Source organism: Gopherus evgoodei, chromosome 4 (genome assembly GCF_007399415.2).
Source record: "Gopherus evgoodei ecotype Sinaloan lineage chromosome 4, rGopEvg1_v1.p, whole genome shotgun sequence".
Lineage (NCBI taxonomy): Eukaryota > Metazoa > Chordata > Testudines > Testudinidae > Gopherus > Gopherus evgoodei.
The window spans coordinates 133,690,892-133,711,966 of NC_044325.1; the positions used below are offsets into that span (position 1 = coordinate 133,690,892).

Consider the following 21,075-nt stretch of genomic DNA (forward strand, 5'->3'; position numbering starts at 1 on the left):
CTCCGCAGGGGCAGCAGAGGGGCGGGCAGGGCCTGGCTCCACCTGAGCCCCGTGGGGAGCTCGCTGGGGAGGGGTGGGGGTGTGCCTGCCTAGCACAGGCCGGATGGAGCGGAGCTGCGGAGCGTGTGGCCGGTATGTGCGTGGGCGGCAGGCAGGGTGGGGGGAGAAGCGGGGAGAGGAAGCAGCAGAGGCAACAGAGTCTCCTTGATAAGCAGTTTCCTGAACACTTTCAAACCCTGGCGCCTGACCCACTCATGCACCACGCGCAGCCCTAGTGCTGAGAAGCCGCCGGGCTGGCCCGCTCAGGGCCCCAGGTAAGTGCCCCGAGCGATCCTGGACTAGCCTGCAGCGATGGGGTAGCCAGGGCCCCAAGCTGGGGACGGGTGGGCAGCAGGTCCTGGGCACCTCTGGGCTGCAGCTGTGTGCAGAGATGATGTGTAGGGCTGGTCTGTGCCTTGGTGGCTTCCTGAGGAGCAGGGCAGATACCATGGGGCTGGGCATAGGATTAGGATGTGGACTGCAGCACCAGGCAGAGGCTATGGTGGGACCTGTCCCGACATGGTGCCCGGGTTCACCGTGTGTGGCACCGGCTGGGTGCTCCTAGCTAGGTGTGTCTGGAGATGGCCAAGGGGCTGCGTGGGCATTAGAAGGCTGGTGCCCTTTACCCAGTGATCACACTCCAAGGCTGGACTCCTCCGGGGACACCCACCCCGGCCTGCCAGTGGGGTTCCCCACACAGGCCTTGGTGGGAGGAGGGGGAAAGGTCAGAACTCAGCCCCTCCTTCCCTTAGCCCAAACAGGTGCACCTCGGGCCTGTCACGCAGGGATGATGGGGTTTGCAGGGGAACTCCTCCCATCTCCCGGGGGCCATTCAGCCAGGCACGGACACCCTGGCATGGAGTCGGGTATAAACCTGGCAGAGCTTGGTTCCACATTCCTCCACAGCATGGTGAGCCACGGGGAAGTGTAACAGTGACCCTGGCCCCCTCCACAACACATGGGTCCCAGCCATAGCCCCATGAGCCCTGGGCACTGTTAGGATCTGGGTTCAGGTTGGCCCATGGTCCCAGCTGCCCGTGTGCAGTGCCTCATCCCCACATTTTTGGACACAGCCTGCTCAAACCCCATCCCTTTGGGCTGTCCTGCCCTCTAGGCCCCCTTGCTGTGGGGAGGTGCCAAGGCCTAGCCCTGCCAGCCTGGTCTTGAGTTCATTTTTAATGCCAAGAGTGGGGTGCCCGGGGAGGAGGCTCATAGTGAGGCCTGGGCTTGGGGATTGTGGGACAGATCTAGACTAGTTTTCTAGTTATGCTGAAACTGGGACCTGGCTCCAAAGGAGGATCTGAGCCCATAACGAGGCTGTGCTCAGGCCCAGCTGAGTGGGGCCTCTGGACACCGCCCGTGAGAGGACCCATGAGAACTGGATGGAGAAGGAGAAATATAGACACCCCCCCACCTCCCATGCTAGCCCCTCAACCTCTGTTCCAGACTCCATCTCTCTCCCTCACAATTCTCCATTGCTGGCTCCTCGATATTTCGGATCATGTGAGGTTGATAGGCAGGCCCCAGCCTGGGGCTGGCTAGTTCCCAAACCCAGCAGACTGTAGCAGAGTGACACATCCTTGTCTGCACAGGAAAGTTGCACCAGGCTAGCTTAGGGCTCTCTCCAACCAGGTTAGTTTAACCCCTGGGTGGACGCACAGATTTCAAGCTAAAAGCAGCAGCTTGCAGTTTGGTTTCAATCTCCTCCCATTCGGCGGAACCTTCATTGACCTAAGCCTAGTTAACGTGGAATAAGCCTGTCCACACAGCCTAGTGCACCTCTCTAACAAAACCAACCTAAAACCTGATTTAAGTTCAGCTGCTGCAGCTTTCCCTTAGCTAGGGCCCAAGAGCGCACGCCAGAGCGCGCTTGATTCTCTCGATCAAAATGGCAGAAAGAAGGACGGTTGTCCACATGAGAACATCACTCTGATTTCATGCAAGTTTCCCCTCTCACTCCCCTTAGAGGAAGCCTGCAGTGTCTCTTTTGGGGCCATAGAAGTTACTCCACTGACACCTTATTTATAGGTATCAGAATGGTAGCAAAAACAATGAGGAGTCCTTGTGGCACCTTAGAGAATAAGTTTATGCCCAAATAAATTTGTTAGTCTCTAAGGTGCCACAAGGACTCCTTGTTGTTTTTGCTTAATTATAGGTGTGGCTTTAGAGCCAATACTGAAACCTGCATCGAAGGCTGCACAGATGCTCAGATGTCGGTTTTCCACTAGGCTGATTTCAGTCTAGCTTAGGTCAGCTGCAAGCAGAGTTAATCTAAACCCAAACAAGCTGCTTTTAAACTGAAATCGGAGCCCACGCAAGGGGTTTCATCAGCTGAAGTGTCTTGGTTTAAAAGCCAATCTGTGACCTTGTCCACACACACAAATGTCCTGCTGTCGCTCTCCCAGTCTATTGAAAGGGTGGGGGAAGCTGTGCCGGTACAAAGGGGTTTGTCCCGGTGTAAAGAGGTTTACACCGGGATCGCTTATTCCATACAAGAAGGGAAATAAGGCGCCTTTATCCCAATGTAATGGTGTCTGGTGCTATCGGTGTAGCTAACAAATCCATCCCCTAGTCAACATGGCTATACCGGTGTAAAACCTGGGTGCAGAGCAGGCCTGAGTTAAACCGGTGCAATTTTCCATGCACCAAGACAAGGAAGCAGGGGAGGACCCATCCCCTTGGCCCTTTCCAGCCTGCTGGCACGCTGTCTCACGTCCTCACTCCCTGTCCGCTTTCCCTGCGTTCGTCCTTTGGCGTCAGCCCCCCAAGTCTCAACCCTCCCAGAAGCTGGACAGCTGGGGTGAGCCCGTGCTCTCCAAGGCTGGACTCTCTGCTGCCAGCAGCCTTACCAGTTGTTCCCCCTGGCCCAGCCAATCAGCCTCCGCGACATGCAGTCTTGCTCAACTGCATGGTTAAGCCAGCTTCCTCCAACGGTCGGTGCGGGGACAGTGGTGGGGAGGGGGTGGAGAATCTCTCTGAGCTGGTGCCTTCTCTCCTCAGAGCTCCTATGTCAGCACAGAGGATGGATTCCCGTGGCACTGGAGAGCCTGGCCCATAGGGCTGTGCTGCCTGGGGCAGAGAAGCAGTGCCAGCCCTGCCCATTGCTCAGTTAGCAGAGTACTAGGGAACAGTTGCTCCCGCCACTTGCTTACAGCCTTATTCCTCCCCATTGTCTTTACCCCTCTTCCCCCTACCCCAGTCCATTCCTCCCCTGTACCCTTCTCCTTTCCCTCCCTCCTGATGGCAGGGAGCAGGGAAGCTGGCACTGCCCCTGGATCCCGCTAGCATCGTCCCTCCTGCAGCTCCACAGAGAGCCTGGAGCTGATGGGCCCCAATCCCTGGCTGGGGTCACTCGTTCAGCTCTGTTGGCCTGACCGGAGCGACAGTGACTTACCCCAGTGGAGAAGCTGGCCCAGTGGGGGCGGAGCGGGAGGTCTGTAATAGGCAAGTAATGCAAAGGGACAGACAAATCATTGCCAGAGGCTGAGTGGGGAGTGTGGGACTAGCCTGAGCCATGAGCGACTGCAGGGGGACGAGGGAAGGCCTGGCTGTGGTAAGTGGCAGGGGTCTGCAAGGGGATATGACAGCCCGCGCTGTAGGGCACTGGGGGATGAAGGTGTAGGGCAGCGAGGAGCGTCACTCTCTGGCTAGCTCTGAGGCAGGGTTTGAGGGCGGTGCAGAGGCAGGAACGACGCATGATTCTGCCAGGAGGGGCAAGCATAAGTGGCATCGGGAGCATCAGGGCAGAAAGGCTGCTGTGGTGCCTTGCAGAAGCCGGAACCCCTGGGGTGGCAGCTGCAGTGGGGCCATGCCAGCACCGGCACCATGCCCCCGGGTCAGAGGCTGCAGCTGTGCTGTACTGGCACCATGTCCACCCCCCTCACACTCTGGGGGCTACAGATCTGCCCTAGCAGGAACCAGCCAACAGACTTAGGCCAGAGTTTTCACCTGCGTTTGGGGCCCGTTCCTGGAAGTCCAGCTCCACCTCATGGGCCTGATTGCCAGAAGTGCTGTGGGCTGAGATACTCTGCTCTGTTGACTGGGCTGACGCTAGGCCACTTGCCCGCTGGCTATCCAGGCTGCACTGGCCAGCCCCAGAGAGGAGCAGGGGACCCTGTTGCACCCCTGCTGGCAGCTGAAGGGATGCTTTGTGTTTTCCAGACACCTTTCCCCCGATGGCTCATTGATCCTCTCTGAGCCTTGGCCCGCCAGGACCTGTTTGCACCCTGTACGCCTCAATGTGAAGGCTCTGCTGCTGGCACAGCATGGTCCAGGACTGCTCGGCATGCTCTGGAGTTCATAGCTCCAGTCTGCCAGGCCAGGCAGCGATGGACAAGGTTGGCACGCCCGGCCCCTCTGCTAAGAAACATGTGCGGCTGCAGGAGAGGTGAGCAGCAGCCAGGCACCGATGGGCCTTACAGGCCACGTCTGGGGTAGAGGGCTCTGAGCAGCGCACAAAGCCGCCTTGGCAGAGCGTCACCAGGCAGCGTCGGGGAGAGGAGACAGCAGGCTCTAGGCTGCTTGCTGCTCTGAGCCGCCAGCTGACCCCCAAGGGAGACAAGCCCTGGATTTAGCCCCTAGTCAGGCCTAGGGACCCCCAGCAAATGCGTTCCAGCTGGACTCAGCCTGCAGGAGGGGTGGGGAGCTGCCATCTGCACCCACCACAGCTCCTGCGTGGCCATGGTTCGAGAGCACTCATTGGGCCTGTTTTATACCCAAACCAACAGCAGCCTGGCTCTTATGTACGTTGGGTGCCCAGTCAGCTGCTAGGGGCTGCGGGACCCGGAGCAGGTGCTGCTGGGGGCCAGTCGGGCAGGGGGTTTCTCCAGGCTGGGTCTGCAGTTGAATTGCCTGACCCTAATCCAGGGCCTTGGAGAGTCACTCATCAGTCCAAGATAGCGGTAAAGTGCTCTTCCCGCCCCCATCCCAGAGCCTGGGAGCACCTCCCCTCACATAGCCTCAGGGACCTCTGCTCTGCCCCCACAGCATCCTCCCATTAGAGCCCCACAGCCCCACCCCGCACAGTGTCTTCTGCAGAGCTCTGAGCGCCCAGACTTGCACCCCCCTCCCTATTGACTCAGCCTGGGAGCCGGGGATGGGGGTGGGGGCGCAGCTTCAGCTTGACCAGCCGCTCTGCCTTGCAGGAGAGGCTCCAATGTGTCTCTGGTGCTGGATATGAGCTCGCTGGCGAGTGTGGAGCCGATCCGCTCCATCTGCACCCCCCGGGACATCACGCTGCGGTTCCTCAGGACGTCCAGCCATATCCTGACTGGCGTGGAGCTGCAGCAGCAAGCCAGGAATCTGGCACAGCTCCAGGAGGAGTTCTCGGTGAGACGCTGGCTCTGCCCTTCGCCCACCCCTCCCAGTCTCATCAGGGTACCCCCTGCCTTACAGTCAGGCTGCTCCCCTCCCACCAGCCCTCCTGAGGGCACGCTTGTCAGCCTGGTGTTCTGTACCCCCCAGGGGAGGGCATTAGATCTACCTAATCTGTTGCCAGGACTGACTGGGCATCCCCCCCACTCTACAGAACGGTCTAGGGGACTGAGCATGCGATTCTCCAGGGCACGGCCCTCGCAGAGTGGGCCATGCTGGCAGAGCTACTCTCTGACCCCCCAGGGGAATCAGGCCCAGTGCTGGTGGGGCGCAGCTCTCCTCAGCTGGGAATCTGGATCATTAGTACGTACAGGAAGTGTTCTCTGCCCCCTGGGTTGTTTGTCTCTGCTCTCATTACCTGCCCATGCCAGGCGAGTTATGCTGGGGGTCTCCATTCCTGAGGCAGTGGGAGCAGGCATGGTGGCCAAGGCTTATGCTCAGGTGCCCCGGGCATTGGCTAGGAAGGGCCCTTCTGTAGCCTGGTCTGGAACAAACTCTGCCAACAAGTCCTTCTCACAATCTTGTCAGGAGGGGCCGGAAAATGGGTCCCGCCAGAACCCAGTCCTGCTGGCAGAGTCCTGGGGGGCAGCAGGCCTCTCTCTGAGCCTGGCACAGCCAGAATGGCGGTGAAGGGATTTCAGCAGCTATCTCCTTTCCTTTCACAGAAAATTCCCCCCAACTTTGTCAACCCGGAGGAGCTGGACATCCCTGGACGGGCCTCCAAGGACAGATACAAAACCATCCTCCCGAGTACGTGCCGCTCCCTCCTGTTGTGTGTGTGTGGGTAAGCTAGGGCCCGGGGGCATCCGGAGAAGGTTCTGCTTTGGACTGTGTGTCCTGGGACAGTGGGGGGTGCATCCTAATGAGCATCCCCTGGGTTTCAGCCCAGCTGCCCCGTTTCTCCTAGATGCCTGGCGAGTGATGTTCAGCCTATGGTCACTGAGCTCTGTGCATACATGCGGGTTCCTTGATGGATTTTGCCCCTTGGTGTGAGGGCCTGGGACTCAGCATGTTAGTGAGGGAGGGGAGGCCGGGCAGAGGTTGGTCCTGCCTTGCAGGCTTCACTGCTCCGGGGCTAATCCCGGCTCTGTCTCCTAGATCCCCACAGCCGCGTCTGCCTCAGGAGAGCCGGCAGCCAGGAGGAGCAGGACTACATCAACGCCAACTACATCCAGGTGAGTGTCTGCCCGTCCTGAGACCCGCAGAGCCAAAGGAGCCGGAGCTCTCCACATGCCCACAGCCCTGGGACTGGGAACCCAGTTTCTCTGATCTGCAGGGCCGGGCGAGGAGACCTGGTGGAACATTTAGGTGGGCAGGACGTGGCATCCCCTGAGTCATTTTGGACCTGCGTGCCAGGGGGTGCTGGCTGCCGGCAGTGAAACCTCTGCTGGGTGCTTTGAATCCATGGTCACACAGCAGCAGACCTGGGAATAGACCTGCAGCCATTTCTCTCCCATTCCTTCCAGCGTCCTGCCCCGACTGGCTCATCCCAATCCCTGCTGCAAGCCTGTGCACAGGGCCCTTTGCTGTAGATCACTCAGGCTAGTGCCACATGGCCCGTGGGACCACGCACGCTCCTCACATTGGACCCTGAGCCATCTGCATGGCATCCAGATGGCTACAGGCAGCCAGCCAGAGTCTAGCTGCAGGGCTGCCAATTCTCATGATATTCAGGGTGTCGGGAAGCCCCAGCTCCCAAGAGCCTGGGATTGTGTGGCAATCTCAGTGTTCACTTAAAAACCCTTCCTAGCCTCTGTGATTGCAGCGCAGAGCTAGAAAAGGTGATCCTTGAGGCTACTAACCCAGGAAAGCAGCCAAAGAACCTGCCTGGAGCTTGCTGTTTTCCTTTGCAAGCTAGTCTCATGGGGAGGGGCGCCTGACTTGTGATTTTTAGATGACAGGTATCCCTGGGGGAGTGAACGGGGCCTTGCCCCCATCCCTTGGGGACACTGTGACACTGAGCTGTCAGCTGCCCTGAATCTACAAAGGGACATGGGTCTAGACTGACACTGCTTCCCCACTCTGGCTTGCAGCAGAGGTAGCGTTACCTAGTGGATAGAGCACTAGACTGGCCCTCAAGAGACCCTGGATTCTATTCCAGGCTGTGCTGCTGGGGCTGGTCACTTTGGGTTAGGTTCACAAAGGGATTTAGGCACCTAAGTTCAACATTCAGGTGCTGCTTCTGCCTAACCTTGTAGGCACCTGCTTCCGCCAGGTGGTGCATGCAGGCATGGCTCTGTCCTAATGCCGCCGAGCAGCTCAGAGCACCGAGACAGGACTCTCAAGTGAGGCATTCCCCTGCCTAGCTTACCAGTGGGGCTCCATCCCATCCCAGCTCTCCTACATCCCAGGTGAGGGCCCCATCTACCAGGCTCTTACCTACAGTGGGGTGGAGGGAGGCTCTCTCTTTGCGGTTGGGCGGGAGGCTGCAGGAAAGGGCTGGCCTGGGCACCTGGCTCGGGGCTGAGACTTCCCCTGGGCAGCAGGTGCCTAGGTGTTAAGGCATTGCAATGCACCTTTGTGAAGCTACCCTTCCTCTTTCTCTGTGCCTCAGTTTCCCCATTTGTAAAATGGAGATCGTGCTACTGACCTCCTTTGTAAAGTGCTTTGAGATTTACTGATAATAAGTGCTAGAGAAGAGCTGTGTGTTTTATTATTAATGGGGGAATCCCAGCCCTTTTGAAGTGGTGCTCCAGAAATGAAGTGGGGAATTTCCATTGGGTGTGGAGGAAGGACTCAGAGAAGTGGGTGTCACATAGGAATTATTTTATTTCACCTGTTTGATCCAGCCCAGCTAGGCAGTGACTGATGTGCTGATTGGCCTGAGTGACATGAGTTGATGGGTCTCCACCCAATTCCCAGGGATTAGGTCTCCAGAACTACCAGCTCAGCCAATGCCAAGTGGTGGGAAGCGGTGGGATCCGGGAAGCAGGGAGGCGTGTCTGCTGGCTGGGACGGGAGCAATGTCTCTCTCTAGAACTCTGCTCCCAAAGGGAGGTTCAGCAGATTGAGTTTCCTACCCGACAGACACACTGCGCATTATTGTACCTTGGGGAACATAAAAGGGGGAAAACGCCTCAGAGCTTTACAGGAGGAAACACTAATGCAGAAACACCCTCTGTGCAGTGCCATTTCAGACTGATTTGGTGGCCATGCCCTCTGGTGGTCAGAGGAAGTATTGCACCTGGCGTTTACAGAGTTGTGAAACATTTTCCATGGGAGCCAACATTTGAAAGCAACGAACAGGGACTTGCAGGTGGGGAGTAAGGGTCAGTTTGTGATCCCCACTGAAACACACCAGGATCAGTTAACTTGGGGGGCCAAGAGAAAGCAGGGCAAGGGTTTAATTAGCACCTCAACGAGGTGCATGCTCAGTTCACAGCAGTCCCAACCCCGCACAGGAAGCTTCCGGAACCCATCTCCTGGGCGAATCTGAATGGATTTGCTACCAAGTGAGAGAGGGATTGGAGTAATAACACTTAGCAGGTCTCCTCTTCCCAGAACTTCACAAATACTAATTCAGCATCATCATCCATGTGGGCCAGATGGGTAAACTGAGGCACAGAACAATTAGGTGACTTGCCCAAGGATCGTAGAGCACATCAGTGTCAGAGCTGAGCTTAGCTTAGAGGACTCCTGACTTCCAGTCTTATGGCTACGCCACAGGCACCAAGCCTGAGTCTCTTGTAAGGTTGCAAGTCTCATTGATGCAGCTGTCTGAACACAGGCAGCAGACAGTTAAGGCCTCAAGAGGTGTTTGATGGGGCAGTCCAACAGTCAGTCCTGGACCCAGTGTAACACTGCATCGCTGTGTGAAAATGCGTCATGTCACAGGTACACACAGGGCCGGCTTTAGGCCAATTCCACCAATTCCCCCGAATCGGGCCCCGCGCCTAAGAGGGCCCCACGCCCAGTGGCAGGGCCGCTGGGGGGGCAAGTGGCCGAGAATCCCTTCCCTGGCTAGAGGCTTCTTTCTAATTTTTACTCACCCGGCGGCGCTCCAGGTCTTCGGCAGCACTTCGGCGGTGGGTCCTTCACTCACTCGAGGTCTTCGGCAGCACTTCAGTGGCAGGGCCTTCAGTGCCGCCAAAGACCTGGGGCGAGTGAAGGACCCGCCTCCGAAGACGAGGAGCGCCACCTGGTGAGTACAAGCCCCACGTGTTTTTTTAAGTGTGGGGTTTTTTTCAGTCATCCCTGCTGGGACCCCGTTGAAACTGTTCATCGGGCCCCGCACTTGCTAAAGCAGGCCCTGGGTACGCAGTGGTCATGCCAACTGAGTGTGAAATCACTGCCCTACCCATATATGGGCACATGCATACGTGCACATACACACACACTTCCCTTGTGCATACCCTCCCCTTGCACACTTACACATATTTCCATATCTGGATTCTGCCCTTGTGCACACACACAAATGGACCCACACACACACATTTCCATATCTGATTTCGGTGTTTCGCAAAACCCACTCTGCATAGTTTCAGCTTATGCCACTATATAAAAATAGCTGTAACACAGCAGGGAACTGGCTAATTTGTGTCATATTTGAATATCTGGCAGGACATGCTCTATTTCAAAGATCCCTCCAACACATTTGATGACACAACAACCCCACACGGAAATGAGCCTATTTCCAGATGAGGTTTCACTGTGAAAACTCTTTCTGCAGTGAGTAGCTGGTAGGGATAAGAACTCACCTGGGCCAGACCCCCAAGACCTTTGCTGTGTGTCTCCTGTGAGCTGCCAACCTCTGTCCCCTAAAGGATGAATTCTCTACACTTCTCTGACAGAACAGACCCTGCAACTCAGCACTATTGGGGGGCCAGAAAGGGCAAATCCTAGCAGAAAACCCCTCACCCTAGCCAGCAGATGTGTGGGCGAGAGGCAGTGGATGGACACAGGTCCTAGGGGTAGTAAATCCGGGGCAGAGTCTCTTTCGCAGCCTATCTTCCCATCAGGCAGAAGTGCTGAGCGCGCACAATGGCACTCATGCCCAACAGGAGCCAGGGGTGCTCCATGTCTCTGAAAAGCAAACCTGGGGTCCTCGAAATGGAAATCCTCAAACCTGCTGCAGGCCCAGGTCACACAAGGAGACTGTGGTAATGTCAGGACTGGAGCCAACATCTCTCCTGGGCCTGCTTCACAGTGCCAAGCATACTCTTCAGCCCCTTAGCTTAGAGCAAAGAGAGAGTCCCTTACCCTTCTCACTGCTAGCATCTCCCTGCTCCCGCAGCTCAAGGTTCAATGACAGAGCTCACAGTTTGCTGAGTGGGCTAAAGACTTTGCAGCCAGACATGCCCCTCTTTCCCCAACCAGCTCCTGACACAGCACATTCTTGCTAGTTGGGATGAGAGGAAAATGCAGCCTCTTCCCCTACCTCAGCTGGTGCTCAGTCTAGCTCAGGGGGCAGAGCATCCCAATGGGTAGAGCACTGACCTTGGTCTCAGGAGATCTGAGTTTTATTCCTTGGCTTGCTGGGTGACCTAGGGCAAAGTCTCACTGTCTCACTTTCCCCACCTGAGACATCGGAATCATGACTTTCATTTCCTGTGAGATCTGAAATGGAGAAGAATGAGGTATTATTATTGGTGGGGCATTGTCCAAGTGCCCCTCTGACCTCTATCCCATGTGACCTCTGCCAGCCCAGTGTGTTGGGCTGCTGAGCTCACTCCTGTGTGAACCCCCTTGCACTATTAATATTGCTAACTTATGAACTATTCAATGCTCTGTGATGGGGGCCAGGTTCTAGGACCCTGTGTGGAGGTGCAGAGCTATTCAACCGACTCACCCTGGCAGCCAGACCAGGGAGGTCTCATTAGTTCCAGTGCAGGATTATAAATGGTTGGAAATGTCTCTATTTAAAAAAAAAAAAAAAAAAACAAGGCTAAGGGGACGGATGGAAGGTCCTGCGGGGAGATCCCCAAAACGTAATCAGCTCATGGAGTGTTCATCCTAAGATAAAGGGAAGGGACAGGCACAAGCCATTTGCTTCTATCATCATCATGATCATTCTTCCTGCACTATCAGACGCATAAGGCAGAGGTCAAACAGCACCAGTCATCCCTAGCCTGGGCTCCTTTATGCAACTTCAGTCATTGTCATGCTACAGAGTGTGCCACTAGGGCCCCTCTGTCTCTTGCCCTGGGTGCCCAAGCCTAATATTGGGCATTCTTAAAAGACACCCCAAATATGTCCCTCTCTTTGCCTTATTACTTATACTGTTGTAGGTAGCTGTGCTCATTCAAGAGCCTCCTCGTTGTCTCAGTCCATTGGACTTTGCGTGCACCACGCAGACACCTGCATTGCAAGCTGTTCAGGTTGCAATCGATGGACTTATGATTTTGCCAGCTCTCTGCTCCAGTGCAGAGGCTAGTTAGGACGGTGCTGCTACAGAGCTTAAATTAGCATGATTAGCAAAACTACCAATCTTCCATATCCACCACAACCCCACTGTGGCTTATGGGCTGAGAGACACAGAGATTCCTGGCTGTTGTCCCTGTCACGGACTCTCAGATCGTGCCACGCTTGGCTCTGTGTGGTCCGTGGGGGGTGCCCCTTTCAGTGCGACAGCCCTTCTCGGGGGTCCACTCTCTTTCGGGGTCAGACCCCTCCAGTGGAGCCGCACCTCTCTGAGCCTTAGCACACCTGTTTCTTGCTGTGGGGCCCCTCAGGGAGTCCATGCTCTCTGGACCCCCCGGGCCTCCTCACCCCCGAACAGGTTGATGCAACCCTGTTCTCTAGACCAGAGCAACTCTCCGCCAGCATGAAACAGAAGAGTTTATTGAGAGGTGAACACAGCACAGGAAACTCTCAGGGCCTCGGGTCTGGCCTTACTCAGCACAGCACATCCCAGTCTTCCTGCCTCCAGGTGAGCTCTGCCAGCGCTGCCTCTCCAGCCCAGAGCCCCCCTGCTTCCCAGCTGGGACTCCGATATCCCCAACCCCAAGCCCCACCTCTGTGCATTGGCTTCTCTCCAGATAAACAGGGTCGTAAACACGATGGCCTGAGTCTCCTCTCTTCTCAGCCCTCTTCTGGCCCCTCTGCCTGGAACCGGCTGGTCAGGTCACCAGGGTCCTCTCTTCGCAGCCCATTGTCCTCCCACTGGCCAGAACCGGCTGTGACTCCTGTGCTGGGTCTGCGGGTCACCAGGTCACCAGTCGCTGGGGTCTCCATCCTCCCGGCCATCGGCTGGGGTCCCAAGTTCCCTCTCCGGTCCTCTGTAACAGCAAACTGCCTTTCCCCCGACCTCGTTAAACCAGTAACACCTGGGGACACTGAGTCCCACTCCCTCTGCATGCAATCCACTGGAAAACACAGAAAAACCAAGAAACCTCCCCACTTTGTCACAGTCCCTGCCAATGCAGCTTGTACCTAGCCCTCTCTCCTGCCTCTGTCCCTCCTAGGGCTATGGAGGGCGCGCACGAGAGTATATCGCCACACAGGGGCCCATGCTGAACACGGTGGTGGATTTCTGGCAGATGGTGTGGCAGGAGGGCGCGCCACTTATCGTCATGATCACCAAGCTCAAGGAAGGCAAAGAGGTACGGTCCGGGCTGGCTTCGCCCCTGCTGGCTGTACAGTACCCAAGGGAGACGGGTGGCATTTAGCCACCACTCAGAGCTGGTGACAGTGGGGGCTACAGCTAACCCCTGACATGGGAGACCATACACAGAATGAGGATGAATCAAAACTGCTGTGAATTGGAGCTTTCTAAACATGGGGCTCGACTATCCTCTCATGTACACCAGCTGTATGCTGGAATAACCCCTTTAGCCCCAGTGGATCACTCCTGATTTACACCGGGGTGAGTGAGGGGGGATCAGGCCCAGTGGTGTCACTCCTGATTTACACTAGGGTGAGTGAGGGGGAATCGGGCCCAGTGGGATTACTCCTGATTTACACTGGAGTGAGTGGGGGGGGGGATTAGGCCCAGTAGGGTTACTCCTGGCTCAAACTGGGGTTAGTGAAGCGGGATTGGGTCTAGTGGGGTTACTTCTGATTTACACCATAGTGAGTGTGGGGGGGATTAGGCCCAGTGGGGTTACTTCTGATTTACACCAGAGTGAGTGTGGGGGGGATTGGGCCCAGTGGGGTTACTTCTGATTTACACCAGAGTGAGTGTGGGGGGATTGGGCCCAGTGGGGTTACTTCTGATTTACACCAGAGTGAGTGTGGGGGGATTGGGCCCAGAGGGGTTACTCCTGATTTACACCAGAGTGAGTGGGGGGAGATTGGGCCGGGGGGGTTACTCCTGATTTACACCAGAGTGAGTGAGGGGGATTGGGCCTAGGGGGTTACTCCTGATTAACACCAGAGTGAGTGGGGGGGGATTGGGCCCAGGGAGGTTACTCCTGATTTACACCAGAGTGAGTGGGGGGGATTGGGCCCGGGGGGGTTACTCCTGATTTACACCAGAGTGAGTGGGGGGGATTGGGCCCAGGGGGAGTACTCCTGACTCACACTGGGGTGAGTGAGAGGGGACTTGAGTCCTGTGACCGTACACTTTGAGCTGCACTTACCGACCCCACTCTGTACCAGGCTGTCCGCAAAGGCTCTTTGGGAAGCTGGCTGGCTGATGAGCTAATGGGATAAGGAGGCTTAGAGCAGCTGGCGGGAGAGGGAGCAGGGGCGGCGATATGTCCCCGTTCATCATGTGTCCTCATGCTCAGCACTGTCCCCTGTTGCCCCCATGAGCCACTGTGCCAGCCACACTCAGACCCCAAGCGGGTGCCCTTGGCCGCTCCCTCACCGTGAATCCCTGCCTTCCAGAAATGTGTCCATTACTGGCCTGAAAAGGAAGCCACCTATGGCCCGTTCACCATCCGCCTTCAGGGGGTGAGCGAGCAGGCGGAATACACAGTCCGGGATCTCACCCTCCAGGTGAGTCGGAGGCCCCGAGCCCAGGACTGATGGGGCAATGGGGAGTGCGGAGGTGGGGAGCTGGGGCGGGGGTGAGATTGAGCAGCAGTGACGTATGTAATGTGTAAGTGGATAAAAGGATCCATCCCAGGAAGGATGGTGGGGGGGGGATTAATTCCCAGCACCAGCCCTCTCCCCGCAAGTGGCCAGAGATAAGGGGAGAGCTGTAGATCCCCAGCCCCTACCCACTCCCTGCTCTCAGTGACGCTGGTGCAATCCGGGGTTTCGCCATTGAATCAAATGGAGTGGGTGTAAATCTGGAGTCAGTGGAGTGAGTCCAGATTTACACCGGTATAATGGAGGGGAGAGTTTGAGCCATAGCACTTTGAGGTTGAATTTCCTTTGGCAAGTCTGTCAGGGCAGAGGGAGGGGGACAGGGGCTGGGGATACCGCCGAGTGAAGCCTCAGGAAAGACCTGCCTGTCTGCATTGCTGGTGATGTCCCCACTGGCTCTGCATAGTCAGACCATGCTGGCCTTAGCTCCAGTGTCTGGGTACCTGTCTTTGGGAACAGGAGCCCCCCAGGACTGGAAGGGCAGTGCTCACACCGTATCCATCCGTATGCCATTGAGATCAAGGACGTAGTCAAAAAGAGATCGGACATTTACAAGGATAGCAAGACTATCCAGTGTGCAAGTTAATGCAGACAAAGAGTATTGGAACCTAGAGAAACCCTCGTGCCCAGAGCTTCATCCAGTCTCTAGCTATTAGAGATCAAGAGGAGACCTTCATGGGAGCAGGTTATCCCATGTCTGCCTGCTCTGGGGTTCTTGCACCTTCCTCTGAAGCAGCTGTTGCTGGCCACTGTCGGGACCCGGACACTGGCGTGGATGGGCCTGGGGTCTGATCCAGTCTGGTCAGGCCTGTTCCTATGTTCTTGTTTCTCTTTCAATCCGATGGCTGGGAAGCTCGAAGATGAATGTCGCCTGGTGAAGCATGTCTTCTTCCCCTCCTGGCCCGACCAGCAGGCCCCCGAGTCGGCCAAGCCCCTGCTGCACCTGGTGTCGGAGGTAGAGCAGATCCTGCAGGCTGCAGCCAGCACGGGGCCCATAGTCGTTCACTGCAGGTGAGAGCCTTCCCTGCACCCCAGGGTGGGAGGAGGAGTATGGAGTCTGCTTCTGCCTGAATGGGCTGGCAGAGGTTGGGAGGGGACCTTTGGCCACCCAGCCGAGCCACTTGGAGAGGAAGAGCATGCAGCAGGAACCCGCCCTCTTTCCTGTTGCTCTCCTCGCTACAACTGCAGGTGTGAACACTGGCTGGGAGTCTCTTCTGCTCCCTTCAGTCCTGGGTGCAGTGGGTTGGCGTCACAGCAGGACTCTGGGAACTGAGGCACGTGCAATGGGCTGAGTGCCATGCACGCACTTCTGAGGCTGAGCTATCCTGCTGTTGTCCCCGTGAATCCCTCCCTAGGCAAGTGACTTCCTCACAGAGCTTCCATGCCTGCTCACTGACTCACCACGTTACTGACAAACGAATCCTGGGCTGGTGGAAGACATCCCACTGACCTAGTTAGCCTTTGGCCCTTCAGGCTCCATGGCCAATTGATCAGCTGGCCTCTCGGGGTGGGAGGATGGCCTGGGAATTGGGAGACCCAGGATTGAGTCCCAGCTCTGCTACAGACTCCCAGTGTGACCTTGGGTCAGTCACTTTGGCTCAGTGCCTAACCTTTGTTGACATCAGTGGAAATCTGGGCCAGAGCCTCCTTGTGTCTTGGTTCCCCTCTGGTACCTTGAGGGTAAAAGCACTGCCCTGCCTCGCAGGTGTCTGAGATTGTGAGGGGCTCAAATACTGCAGTGATGGGGGGCCATAAACCTAAGCAAGACAGGTAGCTGATCCTGGAGACAAGGGACCAGTTGTGAGGTGGACAAAAGCAAGGACCATAAGGAACTAGCCTCATCCAGCCAGCTTCAGTTTGATCTGCCTTCTGTGTCCCATTCAGTGCAGGGATTGGTCGGACAGGCTGCTTTATTGCTACCAGGATTGGATGCCAACAGCTGAAGGCCAAAGGAGAGGTGGATATCCTGGGGATAGTGTGCCAGCTCCGCATAGACAGGTACGTGCAGAGTGACAGCAATGGGCCCAGGCCACCTAGGCATGAGCAGTTGGGCAGAGCTGGGAGGAAGCACTTGGTGGTCCCAAAGCACTTGGGAGAGGCTATAGATGGAGAGAAGCAGGAGCTGGTGGGGGGATTGCCCTTGCATTAAGGGGGTCAGTGAGCGAAGCACAGCAGTGAAGGGGGATGGCTTGGTTTCATACAAACACTGCAGGAGAACAGGAAGAGAACTCCAAGGGAGCGGTGCTTGCTCTCCTGACAGTGAAACTAGCTTTGGATCCGCTGCCCTGCTGCTGAGGAAGGAAGCGACAGGCTTGAAAACAGAGTGATTCATTCCAGTCGGTGTCTCGCCGGGTCCTGCAAGAGCCAAGCCTGGTCTCCTCAAATGAAAGCCACTTTCCATTGACTTTCCTACTGAGGTAGCCAGACCCAGTGTCATTGGATCCACATTACGGGTCAGGCTTTCAAAAGAACCCAGCACCCTTTGGGGCATCAAAATACCTGGCCAGGTTTGCAGAACAACCCGGGGTGTATAGAAAACCTGACTCCAACTGTGAGCGCAGAGCATCTGAAAATCTCACCCAAACTGCCCATCCTGCATTAAGCAGGATGTTCCACTACTGGATCTGACCTGCCTCAAGCCATATAATCATCCTCAAGGCACAGGGAATTGTCTTCAAAGCACAGCCCCCGACAGGTCAGCAGATCCTTGTCATTTCACCCCACCCACCCTAGTGTTCTACATGTGGGATGGCTTCTATGAGACAGAGGTCAGAGCAGTCCTTGCCACAAGCTGGACAATAAGCTATTTTGGCTCCCACAGTCAGGGCCAATGGATCTTAGGAACTTCAAGGTGCGAGATTGTCATCAAGTGACTGCTTTAGAGCTCTACAAAGAGTTGCTCACTTATTTACACAAAACCAAAGAGGATCCCCTTTCAGGAGAGTCTAGGGCAAGTCCTTTCACCATCCTCCCAGGGCTTGTCCATTGAGAGGGTCCCATATCCCTTGCCGGCTTTCCCAGGATACATTGCATCCAGGGATAGCAGAGACTCAGTCTGCTCTAGCTCCCCGCAACCTGAATGAATTTCGCTTGAATTCTGACCCCAAATGCTGGAAGGTCCAATCCTTATGGTCCAGTTCTTCAAGGCTGTGAGTTTATTTTTCATTCGTGGCCTCCAAACAGAGCATTCAAATCCCATGTCTGAACACTGCTATCCACACTTGGATGCTGAAGCAGCATTTACTTGTTCCAGTAAGAATCTAGAGCAGAGACAGATGCTGATCCATTACAACAGGGGGATCCTGACTTCAGTGGAGTTACTCCACATTTGCACCAATTGAAAATCAGCAGACTCTGTCCGGGCTGGGAACCACCTGCTAAGGCTTCCAAATCTCCAATGCTGCTTAGAGAATTCCAGGTCAGCGAGGTTGCATTTAACTGTAGTTATTTGGGAATAGCAGACAGGGCTGGAATGCCCATGCAGCTGACAGTTTTCCAAGGAATTAATCGATCAGGTGGCCGCAGTTTAATTAAACCTTACAACAGACCATCTTTTCTTCTTCCAGAGGCGGAATGATTCAGACCAGTGAACAGTACCAATTCCTCCATCACACGCTGGCTGTGTATGCTTCACAGCTCCCTGAGACGACAGGCCCATAATAATCCCAGCCGTCTGCTGGGCTCTGACTTTCCCCGGGGCACTCTGAAGTCTCCAGCATCTGAGCTGACAGTAGAGCTACCAGAAGAGGGCTCCAGCTAGCCCTGGCTCCTTTCTGCTCACATCATGCCACCCTGGCAGCATGAGAGGAACTGTGGCACCCTTGAACGACTGTGGCAAACCCGCCCTGAATCACGCTAATTACCTCCTGGCATCCTGTAATTGGGGTAATTAACTAGAGCCGCTTAGAAGCGTCCCAACACACAGCGATGCATTGCTAGCACAGGGTTGGTTTGTGGGCAGGTTTGAACAAAAAGAGGACTTCCGGTGGGTTTTGTTGGTGCCATTTGCTATGAGCGTGAGGCCAGTTTCACGGATGGAAACGGGCTTTTGCTTTCTAAACCTGTGGCATTCTAGCCCCGACCAGCAAACTGTACTAAGGAATTGGATATATGCTAGGAGCTGGAGCATGTTTTGCATTTGAATCCTCCAACCAGTTTCGTCAAGTGTGGACTGGAGCTGGTTACATCACATTGCAAATAAATAGCACCCTTGATTCTGTTTGTGAATCCTTTGTGAGTAAATGTTGATTCACAGGAGTGACTTCGCTCTTTGGAACGGCCTGGAGAGTTGATGTGAACAAATCTGAGTGCTAGAGTCTTTGCTAATGGCTCACCTTGACTATTTACTGTTCACAGTGTGTGGCTGGTCACCTAAGTGACCTGCTGACAGAGTGGGTGGGAGTGAGCAGTACTGGGCTCACCTGGCCTCCGCTTCATGCGTTCAAACCTGGGGAATTTGCAGCAAGGTACTAGGGAAATTAATTCCATGTAGTGGGGGAGCCAGAAAGGAAAGGATTCACCAGTATAGTGCTTGGGCACTCAAGTGATCTCTCACCACCTCCCTTGCTAATTCCCATAGGCAAGGGACTATGCAGGTTGCTCCCAGAGATTCCCACTCCCATGGAGTGCCCCAGGGCTCTTGCAAAGTGGGAAAGGGGGTAGCTCTATGGCTTCCACACCCCCAAAGTGCCATGCCTCTGGCAGTGTTAATCCCAGGGGACCTGCGGGAACGTTTATGCAGGGAGAGAAACAGCCTGGGGAATGCTCTTGGGGACACGGGTCCTGACCCAGACCAAACTGTCAGAGACTAAAACTTGATGCCTGTTTAGTGGCTGATGTGAAATCCGTTGGGGAGTCTCCCTCCACAGCACAAAACCACAAGCATGACTGGCGCTGATTGGCTCCCTCGCTGAGAGTCTGAAAAGAGAGTCCAAGAAGTGAATGGCTGTGGAGATCAAACTCCCTTCTCACCTCTAGAGGTCACCTTTGGACAGGGGTAGGTACACTGGAGGATTGCCTTGCTGCTGCCCATGCTGTAACTGCCCTGGGAATAAACAGATCTCCAATGCCCTGGGCTGTCAAAACAGCATTTTTCATTGTTTGCATAGCACCCAGCACACTGGGATCCTGGTTCATGACAATGCTCCACGGTGTTACCGTAATACACCTAATAATGTACAGCGCCTAGCACACTGGGGTCCTGGTCCATGACTATGGCTCCGCGGTGTTACCGTAATACACCTAATCATGTACAGCGCCAGCACGCTGAGGTCCTGGTCCATGACTATGGCGCCACGGTGTTACCGTAATACACCTAATAAGGTTCAGTGCCTAGCACACTGGGGTCCTGGTCTATGACGATGGCTCCGTGGGTGTTACCATAATACACCTAATCATGTACAGCGCCCAGCACACTGGGGTCCGGTCCATGACTAGAGTTCCTAGGCGCTATGACAATAAAAATAATAATAAATTCATCAGCATTAAATCCTCATGAGAGAAGAAGCTCTCACTCCGAGGCTGTGTGGTGCAGGTCGTATTTGGATTTAATAAAGCAAGGCTTTCTTCCTGCAATAGGCGTTCCTGGGGAATGAGGATGTGTGTGGGGTCCCTGACACTGTTGATAAGGCCCTGATCCTGAACTCTGTGTTGTGTAGCCTCATCCTCCCCGACAGCACTATCCCGCTTGCCCAGCACACCTTTTGCTGAGCCGAGGAGCTGCTCCAGATCTTGCTGATTCTAAGCAGCAAATTCAATGGGGCTTCGGGGACAGCTCAGGGAGCATTTTGGTCATAAAAATAGCCAGAACTACAGAAATTGTAATGTATCTCTGACGCCTGTCATCCCTTATTAGCTCTTCCCACATGTGCTTGCCGATGCTCCTGCTAGAGTGTTTGTCAGGGCAATTATTATAACAGAGGATATAATATTATTTGCAGTGGTGCTGTAGCTGTGTTGATCCCAGGATATTTGAGAGACAGGGTGGGTGAGCTAATATCTTTTATTGGACCAACTTCTGTTGGTAAAAGAGACGAGCTTTCCAGCTTCTTCCGGTCACCAACCTGACAAAGAGCTCTGTGTAGCTGCAGAGCTTGTCTCTTTCTTTCACCAGCGAAAGCTGGCCCAATAAAAGATATTAGCTCACCTGCCTTGTCTCCCTGATATAATATTATGTCAATTTCTCGGTTTTTATCATCATGTCCTTAGAGGCAGAGAGGAGTAAAAAGCATATCATTTTCTTTATAAATAGCTTTTGAATGAAAGAGAGAGGCACCCAGTCATTTCAGCCCCGGAGAGGAAAGTCAGCCATTTGAGCCTCTCTGTTTAAATGGCTCTGTGTAGCTATTAAAATGCAAAGTGCCATCAGCGCTGTTGGGTCTGTGTTATTTCCTATCCCGTAGCAGGCTGCACCTTGCATAGAATGGTTACTGCGATGTGGAATGTTGCAAGAAATGGCAGTTGTCTGTAACTCTTGTTATGGACTAAGAAGAAGTGTCTTGCTGATCTGTGATCTCAGCCAACAGCAGAAGTTGGATGGTGAATTTAAATAAATGGTTTCTTCTGTGTGTTTGTTTGTTCCTAGTGTGGATCCTAATATTAACACCTTCCTCACAAACACAATCTCATGAAAGCCCAGAATATTACTCTCCACTTGCTATGTGTCCTAACAACTGCGCTCTATGACTGGAA

General features: G+C 55.0%; 1 protein-coding gene across 1 annotated transcript; it reads left to right on the forward strand.

Moving 5' to 3' along the window:
* Positions 1 to 230: 230 nt before the first annotated feature.
* PTPN7 (protein tyrosine phosphatase non-receptor type 7) lies at positions 231 to 18,604 on the forward strand. The gene is made up of 10 exons (XM_030561168.1): positions 231 to 314; positions 4,201 to 4,426; positions 5,184 to 5,367; positions 6,078 to 6,162; positions 6,511 to 6,587; positions 12,816 to 12,953; positions 14,182 to 14,292; positions 15,239 to 15,396; positions 16,270 to 16,383; positions 17,952 to 18,604. Exons 2-10 carry the CDS (start codon positions 4,305 to 4,307, stop codon positions 18,043 to 18,045), a joined length of 1,083 nt encoding a protein of 360 aa, XP_030417028.1. The 5' UTR covers positions 231 to 314; positions 4,201 to 4,304; the 3' UTR covers positions 18,046 to 18,604.
* Positions 18,605 to 21,075: the final 2,471 nt, after the last annotated feature.